Genomic DNA, 19,716 nt, shown 5'->3' with positions numbered 1-19,716 from the left:
GTGTATGGCATTAAAGCGGAGACAAAGAAATATGCAAGCGTGTTACCACCCGTATTCGGGACATATATGATCAAAACTGGGATTGGAGGACAGAAACTTGGAGTTAGGAACATTTTAGGGATACGAAAAAAAAGAGCTGATAGGCGGAAGTTAACCCCGCTTTAAGAATAGCCGTCCAATCGTATTAACCATGTGATCGACTTAATATAAGAGGGTGCAGCACCTGCAGGTATTGTGGTCCATGCACCCAAACTTTTGAAACGTGAAATTCAACTGTATTGGAACAGATTGCAAACAAGTTTCTTTTGTCGCCACCGCACTCGGCTTGCTGTCTAAAGAAGAAATTATCGCGTGTATTTTAATTGGGGTGTTCGACTCGTACGAAAGTGGTTTCAATCCAGTACGTCAAAAACTTAGTATGATTCGTATTGGTGTTGGGGTGGTTTTTAAGGAGATTGATTGCACATCTCGTCCCACATTTCAATAGAGTTCTTCCACATGTTTTGGGAAAATCACCTGCGATAGTCTTGATTCTCAGAATACATGTGCAAGGGTCAAGGCCGTGCAGTCACTCTGAGCGCGTGTTATAAAATTGGAGATTAGGATGCTGACACACAGCTGTCGGTCCTGCGTGGTCTGGGGTATTGGCGCTTTTTGGAAATCAGGTCCACTTTCGTAGTGTGGTGGTTCGTTGCCCTGCATCGACAGAAACGGCATTTTTTCAGTCGTGGGATAGTTCAATACCTTATTTTGCCAAGTTCTTGATAGTACAAGGCCGGCCCGAGTTATCAGTTTACAAAGTCCTTCTCCGTCAAAAGCACCGCATCCAACATCTTGCCAATATGGGTCCTGTCGATACCCTTACTGTCCCGGCGCACCTTGCTCAAAAAGACCTTCAGAAACCCGACAGGGCTGTGCCTAAACGTGCAGCCGGTCTCGTGGTCGGTCGACCTAAACACCGGGTTGACAAAGCCGTCGGCCCCAACGCCGCTCACGCTCTGCTCCTGCTTGCCGGCACAACCCCTCCAGTCCAGGCCCAGCATGTCGCACACGGCAGTATACTTTACGAAGGAGTTAAAATACAGCTGCCCGGAAAAGAGGTTCAGTTGTAGAACCAGCCGGGGCGACACGGCCCAGCCGTCCGACAGGGCCGGGGTCGTGTACAGGCGGAGCCCGTCGAGCGGCCGGAAGCCCAGCAGCACGCGCGGCGCGTACAGGTGGAGTACGACGCGCCGGTGCTTCGTCTCGAATTCGCTGATCAGGTTCTGCGCCTCGAAGGGGCTGATGATCACCATGGTTGTCGCCACGGCGCCGCCGCCGTCGTTCGGCCTCCCGCCGGCGCTGGTCACGACCCACTGCACCGGGCGCAGGAACTGATCCGTCTTATTTTCGCTTCCTCTGCCCTCGTGGCCGCTCGTCTTAATGGTGCGGGCAAAGTCCCTGGTCACGAGTAGATTCTGCGGGAACTCGTCCATATCGGTCAGGTGCGCGGCGGCCGTGGTGCAAGACAGCGTCGAAAAGGCCGGCGAAAAGGCCGAAGGGATGGCACCCTTCCGGACGACGCCTGTGCGAATAAAATACACCATTTCTGGGTCTAGCGAGTGTTCGGCCGGATCAGCCGGATGGGGCCTCTGGATCTGCATCTCCTTTTGAATCTCGGGCGACAGCTCTCGCTCCTGCTCCTCCTGCAGTGCCGTCGCCGACGACGTGTCGGCACTACGTCCAAACTTGGCCACGTGCTTCTCAATAAGGTTGACGCCATCATGGTCAGCGTGTCCGTCGCAGCACAACGTCGGCAGGCGAGGGCCAGGACGGTACAGGTCTTGGATGGTCCGCGCTTCGTCCTCAAGGAACTTCTCGGCCCACTGCTTGGTTTGTCGTTTTTTCCCGTCCTCCGAAAGTTTGCTTCCCCCGCTTATCTCATACCAAAGGTGCTGCTGATGGGCAAACCGCTTGCCCTGGACTGCCCACAAGCCAACGCACCGTTCAAGATCGATACACGTCTCAGCTATCGACCATTCGATGATCTCAGAGACCTCTATTGGGGTAATGGCGCTGTCTCGGTCCGGGCCTCTCCGCTGCAAAATCTTGGACTGAATCTCTGGAGGAATGCAGAATAGAATCGATTGGCCTTTGCCAAGCTGCCGCATTTTTATGTAGGTTGTAGCATGTGTTAGTCTCTAAATGAAAATGCCCGATTTTTTATGCTGAAAAAAAGTAAATCTTACCTTGAATAAGTCGGTCCTTTGTTAGTGCTGGTCCGAGCGTGACCGCAGCCCGGTAATAGACCGGAAGCTTAAGGTCCGTCCCGCGGGTGTGGGCCTCGTCGAGAAAGACCAGGCATTGATCGAGCAGCTGAGCATATGGCGATATTTGCAGAAGCTCGGTCGCGCCGCGGAGGTCGACGATCCTGAGTTCGTCGTGGTCGTCGAGATAGACGCAGGCTTGCTTTTTGGTATGGCCGGTTCCCCCAAGGCCCGCCACCTGATTGTTCATTTCTAGCCACTGCTTGGCCATTTGGAGGTTGTTAAGCTCCAGAATCTGCGCGCCAACGTCCAGCATGACATGAACGTCTGGGTACGCATTTACCACGGCCGTCAGCACCTGCTCCGCGTCGTTTGCCGCAGTCTCTGTCTCCTCGCGCGAGGGCAGCAGCATAACTTCAGTCTCATTCTGAAGCAGGTACTCGATTACCAGGGCGTCGATATGTTGCTGATTTTTCAGGTCGAGGTGCTGGACGGATAGCGGTAAAAACTCCCGCGAATCTTTGGTGCCGCTAAATCCAATTGTAGGGTGGGATTTGACAGCGCCGAAATCCCACCCAGAGGCGGTCAATTTGCTGGGGAAATCCTTCATAAATCTCGGAAACACGACATTCCTGAGGAAATAATCGACGGCAGCTTTGGAGTAACGCAGTACTGGGAAAACTTGCGTGGTTATTTGGAAGCGATCCTTGATGTTAATACCTTCGAGGTGTTGAAATGCAGGAGAGAGATCCTGGACACCTCTGACCCATTCCTGATATTCCTGGTTGGGTTGATCAGAATGGAGGAAATGCTCAAACGCATGGAACAAATTTTGATCGCCAAAACCGCGGTAGTAATAGCTGAATGAAATTAACAAAATAACAACCTCTGGGTGCGAAAACTCAGAGCGAGGGGAAGGCGAATCCTTCGCTCTGTATGGCACAACCAGACGCGTTGGGGGCCTTCGTTCCAGGTCGAGGCCGTAATTAACGCGCCAACGCTTCTGTCCCAAAACGAACCCGAGGATGCCACCGGCAAGGAGGCCGCGAAGGAGAAGCAGCGAGTTTTTAATGGTGTCGGTCCACAAGCTGCACCTTTCAGGATCCTCAACCTGCGCTATCTGCTCGGCCGAAAATTTAGGCTTAGTGAGGTAAATATATATGGCCTCCTATGATACCTTAGTCTGGCGGGCTATGGGCACACCTGCGAACCCGATTTGGCAAATCTGCCGGGCAACGGCGCACACCAGACGGTACTGAGTCTCGCTGCCTCCCAGGATCCGGATGAACGGGAACGAGTTTGGCCCATGCCGGTCAGAATATTCGATAGCCCGAGGCATTTCGTAGACTAGAGAAGGACAGACCTGCCGAACCACATCGAGGACGTGATGCAAAAGCAACCATCTCCCCGGGCTGAAAGCTAGCGGCCTCTGGATGCCCATGGTGTAAATAAACTCGAATTTGGTGTTAAAATTTTCGTCACTTTCGTCCACAATGTCTCGCGAATTAAGGTCAAAATATCCTTATGTTTCCAAAAGCAACTGGCCCATTTCTACGCTTTCCGAGTTCACGAGACATTCAAAGCCCATAAGTTTGAAAGAGAGAATATGCTCGGGCTGGACCAGCAAGATACCACCAGTGCTGGCGCAGTTTTTCAGGTACCGAAATATTGTGGCCACATCGTCGACGACCAGACGGAAATCACGTGAAAAGGGAAACCGATGGACGACGACGTTTTGTAAACCACCTAATCTGGCAACAAACATTTGAAACATTTGCTTCGATTGTGGTTTCCCGACGATGACACGAACCAGGCTCTCCCTTATGGAGGCTAGGATAGCGGCCACCGCAGGTACGATTATTGATGATTTGCCCTCGCCCATGTTGAGCTGCATGGAGGCGTTTTGGCGCCCGGGAGGACTGATCATCTCCTTGGCAATACACATCTGGATCGCCCGGATGGTCATGTTTGTCTCGATCTCCATCAAAAGCAACAGCGGCAGCTCTAAAGGGTCCCAATTGCTATGTCCGGGGTTGCTGAGTTCAGCGGTCAGCTCGTGCTGCCGCTCGGGGGACGCCAAAGCCAACAGTCTCTCCGCCCGCTGGACTTGATATATCGCCAGGCCGTATTCAACGATTGGTTCTTTCCATGCGTCCGGAAGCAGTTTCCATCGGTCGGCTGCAAGCTGAGATATGAAGAATTTGCCCGAGATTCTCGGCAGGGGCCTGGTGGCTTGAGTCGCTGGGTCACCATCGATACCGATGGAAGCCTCCAAGATGGAAAATAACCAGTTCATATGGCGAATATATGTCGCTTTATATGATTCAAGCTCTGTCTTCAGAAACGCACAATCATTACCAGATAGACCGGCTGTCGGACCGGCAAACCTGGATTCCAGGGCCTGAATGCTTCCCTTCAAATCTGTTGCATAGCGTTTTTGAAAGTCTGACACGGCTTGTGACTCGAATCTCTTCACAAGCTCCCAAATGCGGGGATTTCCTCCAGGCAAATGGGCTTTGTTTGACGCTGTCTTTGTCGTCTCAGGCATATCTAAGACGTGACGAGTAGTAGTAGTAGTAGTAGTATTATTTAACACCGGGCTCGGCCCGGCTCATTAGCCGGCCGTTAGCAACCTCCCGAGGGGTATCTCGGCGCGCTTTCTATTTTCTCTATTTACACAGCGGAAAACAAGGGCATAGAAGCGAATCGAGCCTGACCGGGTTCGTGCCCGGTCCTGCTTACAGGTTTGTTCACTGACGCGACCCCGTGCCTTCAGGCGCACGGAGGATTCGTCTGACGGCAGTTGACGGCTCTTCATCGAGAGGGGCCTGTGTCCAAACAGCGGAGCTGTCGGTCGTTTGTAGCCATGGAGACGAAGTTCCCAACAAGTGTGGGCTCGACGGCACAGGCGGGTGGTTGTTGTCGATAGCCAGCCGGGTTATCCTTGCCACGGGTAAGCGGGGAGGAGGTGGAGGGAGCAGGATTCGAACCTACGTTACTCAAGTAACAGCCATGGCGCTTAACCACTGCGCCATTCCCCCCGCGGGCTAGACTTTGGGCAGAACTCAATCGACTTCCTCACATTATTATACCAGTGAGACTGTCCGGTAACAAAAGATTCAGGTAACTTATTTCTGAATACCCTAGCCGGTACCAGATGATATATAGAGGCGTCCGGTCCTGCATTGAGCCTCTTGGCCGAAATGATCAAATCTTCATCTTCAGATCCAATTCCGGATAATTGAAGGCCAAGGTTCAAAACATAACCAGATACAGCCTTCTTCACCGAAAACCGCATTCCCGGAACGTTTGATGGCATAACGTCCAAGATCTGGTTGCCAAAGAGCGTCCGGTAAGTGGGATGGCTTTCCCAGTCGCTGGGAAGACGCGACAGCGGAGACCCGTTCACGAGCAGCTCCGCGGTCAGCAAGTTGAAATGGACGGCCAGCGAACGGCCGCAAACCGACTCGGTCGACGTCTCGAGCCAGTAATATGCAGTATCGGATACTGGATTCCACCCAGTGCCGCCACTGTATGCCGGCCAGGCCGAGCGTATGGCCCTGTCGAGCGCGCTGCTCTTTCCAAAAACGGTTAATCGGGAAAGGATCCTGTAAGCCCGATGGCAAAGCCTCTTCTATCGAAGATCCGATGGTGAATTAGTTTTGTCATGGTCAAGGCACTCCTGGACAGCTGTGCAGGACTGTAGCAAAATTGATGCGCTCTCTTCGTCTGTCAACAGGCGCCCAAAGTAGGGCTCCTCGACGTCAAATGTCGCGGTGCATATCAGAGCAATTTCGGCCGACCTGGCTTTGAGTTCCATTTCAGGTTCCCCGGAATTCACCGAGCATATTTCTTTAGCGCGTATTTTTTCCAGCCAGTCAAACGCGGTCTGGCGAGCTTCGGCAAGAAATTCGAAGCAGGAGTCCTGGACCTGCGCGTCGCTAGAGAGCGAAAGAATTCGAGTGGCCGCGGATATAAAGACGGCCAGGGCCGGTGCCGATTCCCAATTTTGCTTTATACGCCTTGTGGCCAGCCGCAGCTGGACCACAAACTCGGCACAGAATTTTGCATTACCAAAGATCGAATGGCTCTGCCGCAGCGTTGTCTTTTTATGATCGGGCGGACCAGCCTGGTACATCGCCTGGAGCACCGTGCAGCCCGTCTCTGCCCTCCGGAAGCTGACGCTGGGTATCGCCAATTGCAGAAATATATTTTGCCATTGAATCTTATTGCCTGCGACGATGGAACAGAGACCCTTGTACTCCTCTATTGACAAATGAGGGGGACACTCGGCTTGGTTCGCGATGGCAGCGTTCGGAACAGGCCCGGCAGGGCACATGCTGGGCCGGAACAGGTACTTCTCAAGCACCTTGGATTCCGGTGGGAGTTTGAATGTGCACAGCTTTGGCAAGTCTTGTGTGACTTGTATTCTGGTGACGTACTCCGAGCAGCTCTGATCAAAATAATAATACTCCAGGCCGTTGTTAACGCAGACGTCGTCAATTTCGAGATTCGGCACAGGTTTCCTTACTCGGTGTGTTCTCGCGCTGGGCTTGGTCGATGACTCTAGACCGATGCGTTGATCGGCACAAGACGGTGCCCGAAACTTGGACAGGGCCGGGTACGTGCCGAGGCTTTGCTCCTGTCGTCCAATGCTGATTTTCCCATATTGGCATTTCAGCACGTCGAGGAGGATAAAAGTGGTAATGTCCCGCCATTCTGAAAAAGGAACGGGAACACAGAGTTCGAATACAGTTGCTTGAGCCTTCATTTTGCTCCGCGGCAGAGGCCACTCGTGAATGCTGATATTCAAAGCTTTCATTTGCCTCTGGTACGAGCATCTGGAACAGCTGCGCGAATGGGTTATGTACGGCCGACCGTTTTTGTTCAACAGCTCGACATATCGACAGTTTTCTGACTCGAAAAGGTTGTAAAGGCGCCGATACTCTGCCTGAACTTTGGAAAGCTCGGCGATTTTCGCTCTGCGCTGCTTTGCAACCTTGGACTCTATTTCGACCAGCATATTCTGGTGATGGGTCGATTGGCTGTAGAAGCGTACGGCAAAGGACTGGGGGTCACTAAACGAGCTGAAAATACAAGGAAGCAACTGGTCGGCTGCCCTACACCGTCTTTCGAGGTATTCTTCTACCCTGTTCAATCTGGCCATTTGTTCACGGAAGGGCAGCAGGAAGGATTCGAACAGTCCTGCAGGAATGCAAAGGTTATATTGCTCCAGCCGTGGGATTTGACCTGTTGCTATTTTGTCGCAAGCAACCCAGAGTTCAATCAGGACCAGTACCATGATTGACCTTCCTTCGGAGTTTGTTTTGTAAACCGATGTAGCGATTCTCTTATAGGTTGTAATCAGGTCAGAGAGTTCGGAACACGCCTTTTCACTTATCATGGCCTGGCTTAACCAGCCATCCAGGTGGTCAGAAACCCATGCTTCGACCTCTGCAAGACGGAAAGCCGTATAGCCATGAATATCGAAAATCGACCATCCAAAAAGATCAGGCAATGAGCCTTTGCTGAAAGTTGACATGTACGCGGGCGGGCAGAAAGAAGCTCTATCCAGGCTCATAGTCCGGTCTGATATGGACTTAATAAATTCGTCAAGGTTCTTCAACCTGGAAACCGTGTCATTGACAAAATTGACCGACTCAAGGCGACGTAGCTTATTGTCGGGGCTTTTGTTTGCAACAAAAGAACGCTGACGGCTAATCAATTCTCGAGCGGCGTCAGTCATTACCTTGTCTGCGAATGAAATTACTTGTTCTTCCACTTCACCCTGGAAAGCAGCAAATAATTTATATTTACGTCGAGCAACCTTGAACCTCATGATCTCGATCATGTCGCTAGACAGGTCTTGGTGAAAAAGACCGTCCATAAGCAACGAGGCAATGAAAAATAGCATCAATAACTTGTAGAGGCATTTAGCCTGGGATGTCGACGCTGTTTCGTGGCCAAGAAGGAGCTGTAGCGAGACCCGGAGAAGCAGCCACACTGGCGATCGGCGCCAGGGCATGAAACTTTTGTGCCATATGATTTCGTCACGTGTGTTCTTCCAGACTCCTTGCGTGATGTTATCAACATGCTTGGTGACAGGCCCCAAAAAGGCAGTCATGAATTCGGTTACGTATACCGGGTCGACGGTGTCACGTGTCTCCTCGTGTAGTTGTCCGGCCTTTTTGACCAGAGGACAAATGTCGGGGCAGCTCTGGTGGCAAAGTTTGTGCAGAACCTCTGCAAAAGATTTCTGGAATTCCCGGTCACGAAACGCTCCCAGTTTAATGGCCATGGCAGGCCCCGGAAAGTAGCGGCGAAGCCTACCAGGCGATTTTATAACAGCCGAGTTAAGTGGTAACAGCTCGAAGGACTCGACGTATACCGAGTCTTGATGTCTGCCGATTAGAACACCGGCGTTTTGAAAAACGACGTTGATACAGACTGCTTCTCCAGAGACTGCAGTGGCTCAGTTCTAGCGTTGGAATGGACCTTCAAGCGACAATCAAGAACCTGATCTGCGTACCCTTTTCGCCGATCTCGTCGAGGACCTGCTCGAGCTTATCACAGTGTATATAACCATGCTCGTTCTGGGCTTGGGTCATGCGTCGAATCATTGAAGCTGCAGATCGCATCAACGCACGATTGCCAAGTGTAACGTAGGTCGCAAACTTCTCGATGCACGCCATGATGTTCGACTGCAGTGCCTTGCTGTGGCTGGCTTCCCAATCATCTCCTTCAGGGAGCTTGGGAGGCAGGAAAACATGGTTCACCATGTAGGTAAAAGCCGTATTTGTGATTAACATAATGAAAAAATATCGCAGTGTGAAAGCTTGAAAATATTTCGGGGTTGAAAGGTAGCAGAAGTAGTAGCAGTACAAGTTTATTAACTGCCAGACGAAATTAGATTAACTACCGAAACTTGGCAGCTTAATATGACTTCCGTCAACTTTTATCGACAATTGAATAGTTGATTATCACATGTTTAGCAAACCCTCCGGTCATTCCTGGAAAAACCCCATAAGGGACACCAAAAAATGTCTCTATTTAATATGCAGAAGATCAACCTAAATTCAACAAGCACACAAATGAGATGGAAACTTTTTTTTGTTGAGAAAACCCAAATTTCGTGCATATGCTGCTAGGAGGTTATATTTTCGTTTCTGTACAAAAAACGAGGGCGGAAACCGGCGCTTATATGGAAGCGATCCTAGACATAATTTGCATCTAATTTCGTTGGGGCTTATATGCCAGGCAAAACTATCACGTGGATGTACATTACCCAACGCAGGACAATAGCCCGCGCACTTTTCCGGTGAAACCAATTCTGAGGTTTATCAGTACCCTGGCAATTTTTAATTATATCCAACTTCATCCTTCTTTTTCAACGCGTAGCTTTTTTACAATAAACAATAGGATTATCAAACCCGAAAACGCAAATCATCCTTAAATTAAATAAGCTTAGATCAAATACAAAAATATATCGGGACTTCGCTGGTGGCTGAGATTTTATAAAAATGAAACCAAGGTTTTCTGAAACTGTTTGTCACAGAAGGTTTTCGAACTCATTACCATAGCGGCCCCAGGAAAGTAACGGCGAAGTCTGCCCGAGGGCTTCATCACAGCCGAATTTAGAGGAAAAAGCTCGAAATACTCAATGTAGACAGAATCTTCATGCCTGCTAATGACGACACCTGCGTTTTGACAGACAAGATGGACTGTCACGGCTTCTCGGGTGCCTGCGGTAATCATCAGCATGGGTTAATCCCAAGCCTTGACTTAAAGAGCTATATAACAAACTGGCCCACTGCCTTCAAAATGCGCTCAAGGTTGTCCAAATGAACGTTCCCATTTTCATCCTGCAATTAAATCATCCGGCGAATCATTGCTGCCGCCGAGCGGGCCAAAGCACGCCTACCAGATGCAACATGCGCTTCGAATTTCTCAATGGATGCCAAAAAGGTTGACTGCAGCGTTAAATCATGTGCTGCTTTCCAATTGTCTCCCTCGGGTAGACAAGGTGTAAGGAAGACATGGTTTACAAGGTAAAACATGGCAGCCTTTGTGTTCGACATTCTGCGTTGGTGGTGGGAAGCTAACTGATTCTGGAAAACACAGGGTAACAGAACGGCAGTGAAAGTAGTGTCTGAGTTTTCTGCTTGATACTTACTAATAAAGTCAGAGACCGTTGGTACGGTGGCACGCACTGAATTCTTTATACAAAAACGGCAAGCATGCTCCCCGGGTTAATTTACAACTCTTGTGAGAACAAAAGTGTTCGAAGTCATTATGATAGCTAGATCTGAAGGCAAAGTTAAGTGTTGTGCCCGACTTATCTTTTTCAAAATAAGGCCGGAAACCAAAGGTGTCCCACAAGGTTCTCCGTTGAGTGAGAAAAAATCTTATGGATAAGTCAGTTCAACATTTCGATAGGTGACGTGTCAAAAACTACTAATTATGAGAAGACACCGCCGACAATCGAGGTGAACTGGCCGCCGAAATGTCTCTAGTTTGTAAATACCTAAGGTACCTTGCGTTTGTCGAAAGTGACTGTCTGGGCGGCATGAGCTTAGCTGAGAGTTTTGTGAATGGAATTCAAAATGAAGTTTGCTTCATATAATTGGCTATCAAATACCCCAGAGGGTCTAGACCTGAGAAGTGTTCTGATCTAGTCTGATGGACGAATATCAGACATTTTTCAATGCCAACAACGCAATAAGGTTTCATCTATGTAAGCACTGTGAGGAATATTTTTTGTGCCCTCAAGCCACCGATGGCACCTTAGCAAAAGTCTTGGCACTCTCGTCTTAACTGGACCATCCAAATCCCACCGCCCGTCTTTTCAGATGAAAAATTGGATTTCACCTCGCGTGGAATGTTTTCCCCTCCGCGATTTCTGCGCCTGAAATACCCTCGACATCACATGTTTACCTAGGATGCCGCACTTGCAGCGCGATAAAGGGGACCTTGCAAATATGTCCCGACCCGAGGCAAACCGTGGCCGCCAACGCAGTTGAATTAACGATATGACTAGCACTCTGAGAACAACTCCAGCAATCTAGCTGGGCCTGTTGCTTTTTCAGCCCCGGCAAATGGCCATAAAAAGCGTCGTATGTGGGCCCCGTACCCTTCCGAACACCGATCTCACCAGCCTGCACGCTGTGTCACGGCCAGGGTAAGCATAGCACGGGAGCTAGTCATTCGGCACCTATCGACGAAGATTCTACTCTGAGAAGAAGAAAGGAAACAAACAAAGTTCTTAGCTTGACACGACGTAGATGAAGGTATCACCTGTTACGGAGTGGCGTGCCTAGGCGACTGCCAACCGTGACTCCACCCCACGTGACAAGGTGCTAGGGTTCGTTGTTGTGTATTCGCTTAGGCGCGTGCACGCGATTGGCACTGCGTGCCTTTCTTCTTTCTTTAGACTTAGCTTTAGATCTTCGAATAGAATCGCCCCTATATTGCAGCCTTGTCTCTTTGGGATCGCTTTCGTGACAATTCCCAACCTAATATCCCTGTTATTTGGCTTTCCCCCGACCCACTTTGCAGTTTCCCTCTGGTTTTTTCTGGTGGTGTGTTAGTGTCCCCATAGAAGAAAGATAAGTGATTGGTGATTGTCGGCACACGTATAAATCCTTTGGCTCACCCAAAAAGGTCCTAACTCCACAGCCCGGCCCCGTAGGGTGCTCCGTGGAGGTGAAGGCCAGGAGGAACGAGCCCGTCAAAAGACTCCCGCAGAAAAGTCAGCATTAAATTCACCCCTGATTCTTCAACCACATTGATGATGATATCGATGATCCGTAAGGATATCAAGACAAGGATTCCAAACAAGCTGCATCGTATTACAGCCTCGAACCGGTCAACCAATGTGCCTTTTTTTGGTCGTGGCCGACCAATCGCTTCCACAAAAATCAAATAGGCCTGTTTCGAAGCTGATTTCAATTTTAAATGGCGTGCGCCCGACTTCTATGTGTAGTGACCGAACGCAGTAAATACTGCCGCTGCCGATTGGAATTGGATGGGACATAGCTTGACGGAGAACCGGATGGTATTCCGTATGCAGGGGTAAGTAAATATTGCTGCCTGTCACCCTAGTGGATTAACTAGCCTACCTGTCGCTGAAAGCCGGTATGACAAACTTGGAAGCATAGCAGCCTTTTGGCCCGGCCAGATTTGGAAGTGGACAAATTAGTTTAACTCGTGTCGTTTGTTTCCATTTGGACTGTAGTAAAGAACTGTAACGAGGTGTTTGATGATGGATGCAAATCAGCCCTCCGGAAAAAGTCGCCTGTATTACTCTCAGGTAGATCACTTAATTTCAAACATAGTTCGACACTCAACTGTCATAATTCGGTTTTTAGAACCAGCGGCTCTTTCCATTCATTCTCACAAGAATCACACCAGGATTTATTTGCAACTTCACAAAAGCTAGGTAAGGGAAAGCCCAAAACGTCTCATGCTTGCTGGGTAACGCTGAACCGCCCGCCGACTGCGATAGATGAGTCAAAGTCACTTTACAGCATGGATTCTTTTATCGGCTTGGTTTGAACTGCATGCGTTTGAGCCGCAACTCATTCGTTCGCCCGTGTAGTCCGCAAAAAGAAGGCAACCGACTAGCCTTTGGAAAGCCAAAGGCAAGGTTATGCGGTATATGATTGACATATAAAGCCCAGCTATTATCATCGTCTGTTTGCGTCTCTTATTTCAGTAACGCAGACCATAAATCACCTTTTGTTTGACTTTTTCCCCCCAGAGCATTGGGGCGAGGAAATATGCCGAATGTTGTTGAGAGTGTGGGGCCGTTGGAGCCCCGATCCAACGCGCCTTGACTGCCAGCACAGTGCCAATATTGGTGGTTGGCGTTTTGTGAAGGAGCGGGGAAGCAGCTTAATACTACCTGTCAACTCTCAATGTCTCTCTCCGTGCATCAAATTGGATAGATGAGCTGATTTTAACCTTCTATCATACCATTGAACATCATTGGAGCGTGCGAACTTCGAGGGCTAGGCTGCCGGCTACTGGCCTGCCAACACAAGGCGAATTTGTGATAGTAACGGAATTCTTGACAACACTTGACATGCTCCTACAATGCCCATGCTGGCAATATAGGGCTGCAAACGAACAGTCTTTCGGAATAATTCTTGGTATGAAATTTAGTTCTACTTTAGTCACAAGTCCCTTGTTTGGCAATTTTTGTCGACCTTGCGCAAGCCAAAATCGTCTCATAGCTGAATCACACACATTATGCCAAGCAACCATTCGTAATTTCCACTGCCAAGGGGAGTTGCGAATGACACCCCAATCGCTTACTATTCCCCAGTCAAAAAGCTAACTACGCCAATTAACGTTGCAAGACCAGCCAATCGGATTCTGCGCTTTCCCCTCATCCCGCTTATGGAGGGCTCCTGAATGCCTGTCAAAGCTTCTACCTCCACAGAACTAATAACGTGATTTGGTACTCTGTCAAGATAGCCCTACATACAATCACACTTTTGAGCCACTTATCCCAACGACCTGAATCACCCGTTTATGCCAAGCAAATAATTTGCGGTGCGAAAGTGGAATCTCGGTCGACCGCTCAATCCGCTTACTATTCCCCAGTCGAAACCACTACTCCGTTTGATTTTGCAAGGCCAGCCAACCGGGTTGCGCGCTTGCCCTCCGCCTCGCTGATGGAGGGCTCTTACATTTGGAATGTTCTACGGCGGTGGTTATTGCCTGCCAAAGAACCTTGCACTTTCGCAGAACTGCCACCATAATTTGATAGTCCGTCAGGGCGTCCATCACGATGCAGGAGGCCCCCCATTACCGTGGCACATTATCTTTGGAGCGGCAAAATGCGGGGTTCAATATCACATGGTGATATATGGCGAAATTAATTAACTAAAGGTTAATTATTGAACGATAAGAGATTATGCAATCGACCAGGCCACCCCCAAGAAGCCATGCGCACATTCTCCAAGACGTGGTAGTGGTGGTAGTGGCGTCGACGGGCATGGTAGCCTGTGCATTTGTACACTAATAACTACATGGCCGGGAAAGAGTGCAGTAGATTGAATTGTGAACGATTAATAATGCGGTTTTTTCAGCCACCCAGAATTCCGTTTTGCTCCACCCCGAATGGGACCGCCGGCATTAGTGAAACGGAGGATAATCAACTTTACTACCACGTATCATGTCACACAAGGCTCAACCCCAAATTTAGGACTCTCGAGTCCGGACGGTATTGTTCGACTTATTGCCACCCGCTGGGCCTAACAGCCACGCACCTTTGCGTGTGGAAAAAGTCACGTTGAACAGGGTGTACTGCCGAAGTAATTAATTGCGGCACCGTTTGAATAGGGTGAAAGCTCCTTCGACTGGTTGATCGAATGGGCAGCGAAGACTTAACTTTCTTTTTCATATTCCGGGTTAGCCACCCAACACACAGGGTAGAAAACCCGAATACACGGAACGAAAGCTCCGCCGCCCAAGCGTCACAAGAAAACAATTGTGTAAAACTCGGTCTGTGACGCCATTTGATCCTTATGTATTGTCTTCTTTATGGCCGACATTCCAACATTACCACGAAATGAAATAAACAATCAAAGTTCGCTTCCGAAGCGCCGCCCTCCACCGCTGGCACACATTTATATCCCTACCCCGCCAGGTTTGACGATGCTGTCATGGATAAAGTAGTAAGGAATAGTCGAGTCGTCGTATACAATCGCAAGGATAGTCCGCTTGCCACGTCCCGGACCTGGGAGAGGGAGGTTGTCGCAACCTCGGCGGCCTCGCTTGCAGCGGCAGCAGCCTCGGCCACCGCAGGAGGGACGGGCGGGATCGAGTCAGAAGGCGGCGAACCGCTCGACCGTCTACGTCTCTGCCAGGTGCATGGGAAGCAACCACTCGACCTCTGGAGGCTGCGGGATGCGCTGACCACCGCCCGGCTTCACGGGAGCGAGTTTTATTGAGGATTATAAGGCAAAAGGACAGTATACATTGCTCGCTCTTAACACAATATCGAAATGGGTGGTTAGCGTTTTATCCAGCTGCGGGGAAACAGCCACTTAGATTAGTTCGACTGCTTAGAATGTTCAAGTTAGAAACTTTTGTGTGTGGGTCCGTGGAGTTGCAGGGAGGATAAATATCTGTCATACTGGCTAGGGAGTTTGTTTAACTTGTTCGATGTGGCATCTCGCTGTGACCATTGATGTCCAATCGCACTGACCTTGTCCGCAAATTGCTCGATCTAGGTCTTCCTGCTCGAGAAAAAGCGAGCAGACGGGCAAACTCGCAGTCACTCACTGATAAGACGCCATCACGATATTGTACCAAATTTCCTAATAACCGGGAAAATGGCCTTTGACGAGATTTCGGGGTCATTCGCCGCCTTGAATATCCAGGATAACACTGAAACGCAAAGACAGCTCCCCTTTTTCTGGGGCCCTTTCCACGCCAATCGGGAACAAGTTGCTCCCGACGTGCCTGCGTTTCTGTTCCGAGTTTGCTATCCTGGTTTTTCTGGCATGTTATCTGGGAACTGGATACTCTCACAGGATGCCGCTCAACTCGACACGAAGCTCGGCAATCAAACAAATATGAACTTTCGACCAGCTGCAAAAGTGGCCGATGCTCTCAACCGACATCTCTGGTGGCTGCCGAAGAGCCTTGGGCATTCAAACTTCGTCTCATGGACAAACTTATTTTTATTCGCGCTGAAGCTCGTCATCTTATTGCAACATTACCGCAACCTATCGCTTAAGCAGGTCCATATCGTTATTATAAATACAACCAAATTTTCCGAGTTGGTATTCGTCCGGGACGCCTACCTTATTAATAGGTATACCAAATCGCTCAAAGAGGATGCCATATCGTATAAGGACGGCTACCAGAAGAGCCTCAAAACTCTGTGGGGCATGCGTCAAATGGGTTACTACTTTGGCGAATTCCTTTCGCAGGGGGCGCTTTGCATTGAAGGCAAATCCTCAGTTGTCTGTGCTGCAGAACTGGCCCGCCGCGGTATTTTTGAACTACACCCGGAATTGTTAGAGGATCCTACTCAATGGCCCAAATGGGTCACGAGGAAGCGTCAGCAGTGGAACAGGGAATACGCCAAATTTCACTCGTCGCAAGGCAAACAACTGTCGGACCTTCTCGCCCCGGTCAGCAGAGATTTCCAGCTTCCTATGGCTGTTAACCTCTTATCCCTACAGGCTAGGGACCCCGCAGACCTTGAGCTCCTAATCTTCCTTGCCCAATTCACGGAACATATAGACTTGACCACGTTAAAGCATAACGGTGATCTCATCTGGAAACGTCGGCGGTCCCTCAGCTATGAATCGCCATACGACTCCTTGGACCAAACTATGCCCGAGCTACAACAATCTCTCACCTTGGTCAAAAACGTGGCTTTTTTGCTTGACGCAAAGAAAGATTTCCTGTTTCTCGTCTCCCGCCTCGAAAATATTGTCAAGGCTATCAGCAAAGTCTATGCGACAACGAAGCAAGGAATGGAGAAACTCATCCTGTCAAAGAGCTATCTTCGTCTAGCAAACAGCGTGGTTATTAACATTGAGAGGTTCACTCGGAAGCTGTTATTGGCAGTGGATGGTCAATTATACACCATTTTCTTCCTTATGACCAATGGAAGCGCCTTGGAACGTTTAGAAAGGCTGAAACAAGATTTAAAGCTTTCAAGGATACAATTATCGAAGTACATCAGGTGGGAATCTAGCGCGCCTACCTGAGTATGCCACAAACGGTTGGAGTGGTAGAGTTTGCGGATCTGCTCGCTGAGGAATGTCCAGCATGCTTTGAGCAGCCGGACTGTGATGCCGTCTGTGCCTGGAGACGTGCTCTGCACCCCGATGCAGGCCTTTTCCGCCCCTCCACAGAAACCGCTGTGTCCCACTTTATTTTAGCTTCTTAACAGAGCAAGTCGTGAAAGGATCTTTTTTCAAGTCGTCCTCTTTGGAAAAACGGCCAAACACTTCTGTCTGCAGCGTTTGTGCTTTAGCAGCTGGATCGTGGATGGATGTTCCATTGTGGAACAACTGAGGTGACCAGAGGTTGGGCGCCAGTTTGTGCCAGCCTACCACGTCCATAGGGGTTTATCGTCTGTCATATGGAATGAGCTTTTTTGTGCGTTTGCTTCACTTTATTGGAGTAGGGAGCCAGCGTTTGTGTCTGAGGTTATTAGGCCGGCCGAAGGTCGATCTTTTTACGATCCCCTCTGCTCAAAAGATATATGTGAAATCGAAATTGGGCTTTTGTCTATCACAAGCGATCCCTTGGCAATTTATGGTCAATGTCTATATTTTTCGGGATGCTCAGCAATAATGGAACACAAAAGCTTATAATTTGGGCTAGACTTCACGATTGTCTGCAGTAATGTCTTTGTTATCTTTTGCTTTGTGCACGAGCGATGGCAAGTTGACTTTCTTCCGGTGCTTAACAAGGCAGTACAATTATTTCATCGTCATTTCCAAGCCTTTTTGTAAATTAACCGAAGCGGCGCAGGCTGCAATGCAAATAAAGAATTCCCAACGGCGCCAGAGAAATGTCGCACGATGGCAGTGTCTTGAGATATTTAATTTCGTTAATAAGTTTACCAACCAAACCTTCTAACTCCCAATAAAATTAACTTGTTAGCATGTGGGTAAATCGGAATGCACTTGCTCAAGGACCAGTGCAAACACCTTAGCCACTATTTTATCGGGTTGCCTTTCCGAGCCCTGCACCTGAATTGGACTTACCCTAACCCTGGAGCAGATCTAACAAGACGATTGGTATTAATCCTAGCATAATTTTGAAAATGGGAGCCGAGAAAAATCACGTTTTCGGCTTCATGCGTTCCTGTGTTGCCCTGCCATCAGCCTGCCATATTGCTCCTGAGACTTGTATAACTTTCTACAACGGTTGTAGACTTGGGGCGGGGAAACATGGGCCGGGCTTTTCAGCGCGATGTTGAGAGGTATGGCCGATAAACCAAGCGAGTCGCCAGCACACAAAAGCAGCTACCCCTCTTTTCCCACCCAAGCCATCTTCGGGCCTATCTGTGTAATTTGATTAATGCACGAGTGGACGTGCAATGGGCTAGCAGAAATCTGCGATGTAACACTGGCGTTATTACTCGCCCGGCCCCCAAAAAGCCCAATTAACATCGTGTGATATGGACCCCGCCATTTGTTACCCAAGCCTAGGAATCGGGCTGCGCTCTTGCTCCATCCCACAAAATGAAGGGCCTCTTGCATGACTTGCCGTTTTGCAAGGGGCCCGGTTCATCTCTTGTCCAAGTCTCTCATGCAGGCAATTACACCCAGAACTATATGAATCGGCAGCAACGTAGATACTCCGAACCCCATAACACAAGAGACCTGATTTATCGTTACCATTGCTATCCACAATTTATCCACCCCGCTTCGTAATATCAACATATTGGGAGTGCGGCAAACCTTTCCCTTCGGGCAGGCGGGCCCTCAAGCAGCACCGCAAAAGTACCAACCATACAGGATGCCGCCGGTGCTACGACATGTTCAACAGCGCGCAGGACCGGGTTAGCCACGAAGCGAATGAGCATTCGTATTGTGTCGACTGCGACCGCGAATTCGCAAACCCTAATAATGCGCGCCAGGCAAACACTGATCCCGAACCAGGCTACCTATACCAGTCACTTTTGCATAATTACTTGTCTCCCTCAGGCCCAATTGAAAACTGTGGCGATGTGTCTAACGCGGCTTTCGTGACCAGCAATTGAACTCCAAAATCCACCGTGGCTAGTCGGTCCGGTGCCCTCTGTGCATAAAGGCATATACTACCGCAACCGGCATAGTTAACCATCTCGAGTCTGGCACGTGCCCCAACACGCAGAACCTCTCGCGCGACGCCCTTTACCGCCTTGTCCGCAGCCGTAATCCGCAGGGCGTCATCTCTAAGAAATTAATCGGTTGGACTGGTGAGGTGGAATACGAGGCTACGGTTTACACCTGGAATGGATCTGGCTACGAGTGTTATCTATGCCACCGCGTTTTCCAAGAGATATAAAGCCTGGACCAGCATTTGAAGTCTCCCGTCCGTAAATTGGCTGTCTAACCCTGCGCCGTCTTGCCTCGCTGTTACCGTCGTTCCTTTACAGTTTACAGCCCCTTCCTGTGGGCACGACAACAGTTTCGATCACTAACGGCGTGGACGTGGAATTTCGTAGATTAACAATCATACTATTTCTGCCCGAAAGTAACCTGCCGCAGCGAATTCAAAACTCTAGCATCCCTCATCAGCCACCTCGAAAGCGAGTCTTGCGGCTATATACGATTTAGCAACGTTCAAAACCGGGTCAAAGAGATGATGCTTGGTGGGAAACTTATTGGACGTTAGTTTGAAACGGCAGTTTATGGCCTTTTCTCCCACAAATATCCAAGCGCTAGCGTTGTGCGGCAATTCGAAGATGGAGGCCAGAAACGTTACAATTCACCAAGTTGACGGG

The 19,716-nt window shown here is 49.5% G+C and overlaps 5 protein-coding genes and 1 pseudogene across 6 annotated transcripts; 3 read left to right on the top strand and 3 right to left on the bottom strand.

The window, feature by feature from the left end:
• Positions 1-788: 788 nt before the first annotated feature.
• Positions 789-8,938, bottom strand: MGG_16486 (uncharacterized protein; the record flags this gene model as incomplete). The annotated part of the gene is made up of 8 exons (XM_003710707.1): positions 789-2,101; positions 2,229-3,366; positions 3,424-3,699; positions 4,057-4,796; positions 5,005-5,236; positions 5,329-5,854; positions 5,948-8,708; positions 8,776-8,938. 8 exons carry the CDS (start codon positions 8,936-8,938, stop codon positions 789-791), a joined length of 7,149 nt encoding a protein of 2,382 aa, XP_003710755.1.
• Positions 5,216-5,287, bottom strand: MGG_20096 (annotated as a pseudogene). Its single transcript has one exon. The product of its transcript is annotated as a tRNA-OTHER (tRNA).
• Positions 8,939-11,185: 2,247 nt separating the features above from the next.
• Positions 11,186-12,005, top strand: MGG_16485 (uncharacterized protein; the record flags this gene model as incomplete). The annotated part of the gene is made up of 3 exons (XM_003710706.1): positions 11,186-11,226; positions 11,304-11,424; positions 11,907-12,005. The coding sequence occupies 3 exons, from the start codon at positions 11,186-11,188 to the stop codon at positions 12,003-12,005; spliced, it is 261 nt and encodes an 86-aa protein (XP_003710754.1).
• Positions 12,006-13,335: 1,330 nt separating this feature from the next.
• On the bottom strand, positions 13,336-14,036 carry MGG_16484 (uncharacterized protein; the record flags this gene model as incomplete). Its single annotated transcript, XM_003710705.1, has 3 exons — positions 13,336-13,392; positions 13,735-13,766; positions 13,940-14,036. 3 exons carry the CDS (start codon positions 14,034-14,036, stop codon positions 13,336-13,338), a joined length of 186 nt encoding a protein of 61 aa, XP_003710753.1.
• Positions 14,037-15,589: 1,553 nt separating this feature from the next.
• MGG_15318 (uncharacterized protein) lies at positions 15,590-16,981 on the top strand (the record flags this gene model as incomplete). Its single annotated transcript, XM_003710704.1, has 1 exon — positions 15,590-16,981. One exon carries the CDS (start codon positions 15,590-15,592, stop codon positions 16,979-16,981), a length of 1,392 nt encoding a protein of 463 aa, XP_003710752.1.
• A 1,765-nt stretch (positions 16,982-18,746) lies between these two features.
• MGG_15319 (uncharacterized protein) lies at positions 18,747-19,277 on the top strand (the record flags this gene model as incomplete). The annotated part of the gene is made up of 2 exons (XM_003710703.1): positions 18,747-18,789; positions 19,066-19,277. 2 exons carry the CDS (start codon positions 18,747-18,749, stop codon positions 19,275-19,277), a joined length of 255 nt encoding a protein of 84 aa, XP_003710751.1.
• Between the last annotated feature and the right edge of the window lie 439 nt (positions 19,278-19,716).

This window comes from Pyricularia oryzae, chromosome 1 (genome assembly GCF_000002495.2).
Source record: "Pyricularia oryzae 70-15 chromosome 1, whole genome shotgun sequence".
Taxonomy (NCBI): Eukaryota; Fungi; Ascomycota; class Sordariomycetes; order Magnaporthales; family Pyriculariaceae; genus Pyricularia; species Pyricularia oryzae.
This window is presented reverse-complemented; position numbering and strand designations above follow the sequence as displayed.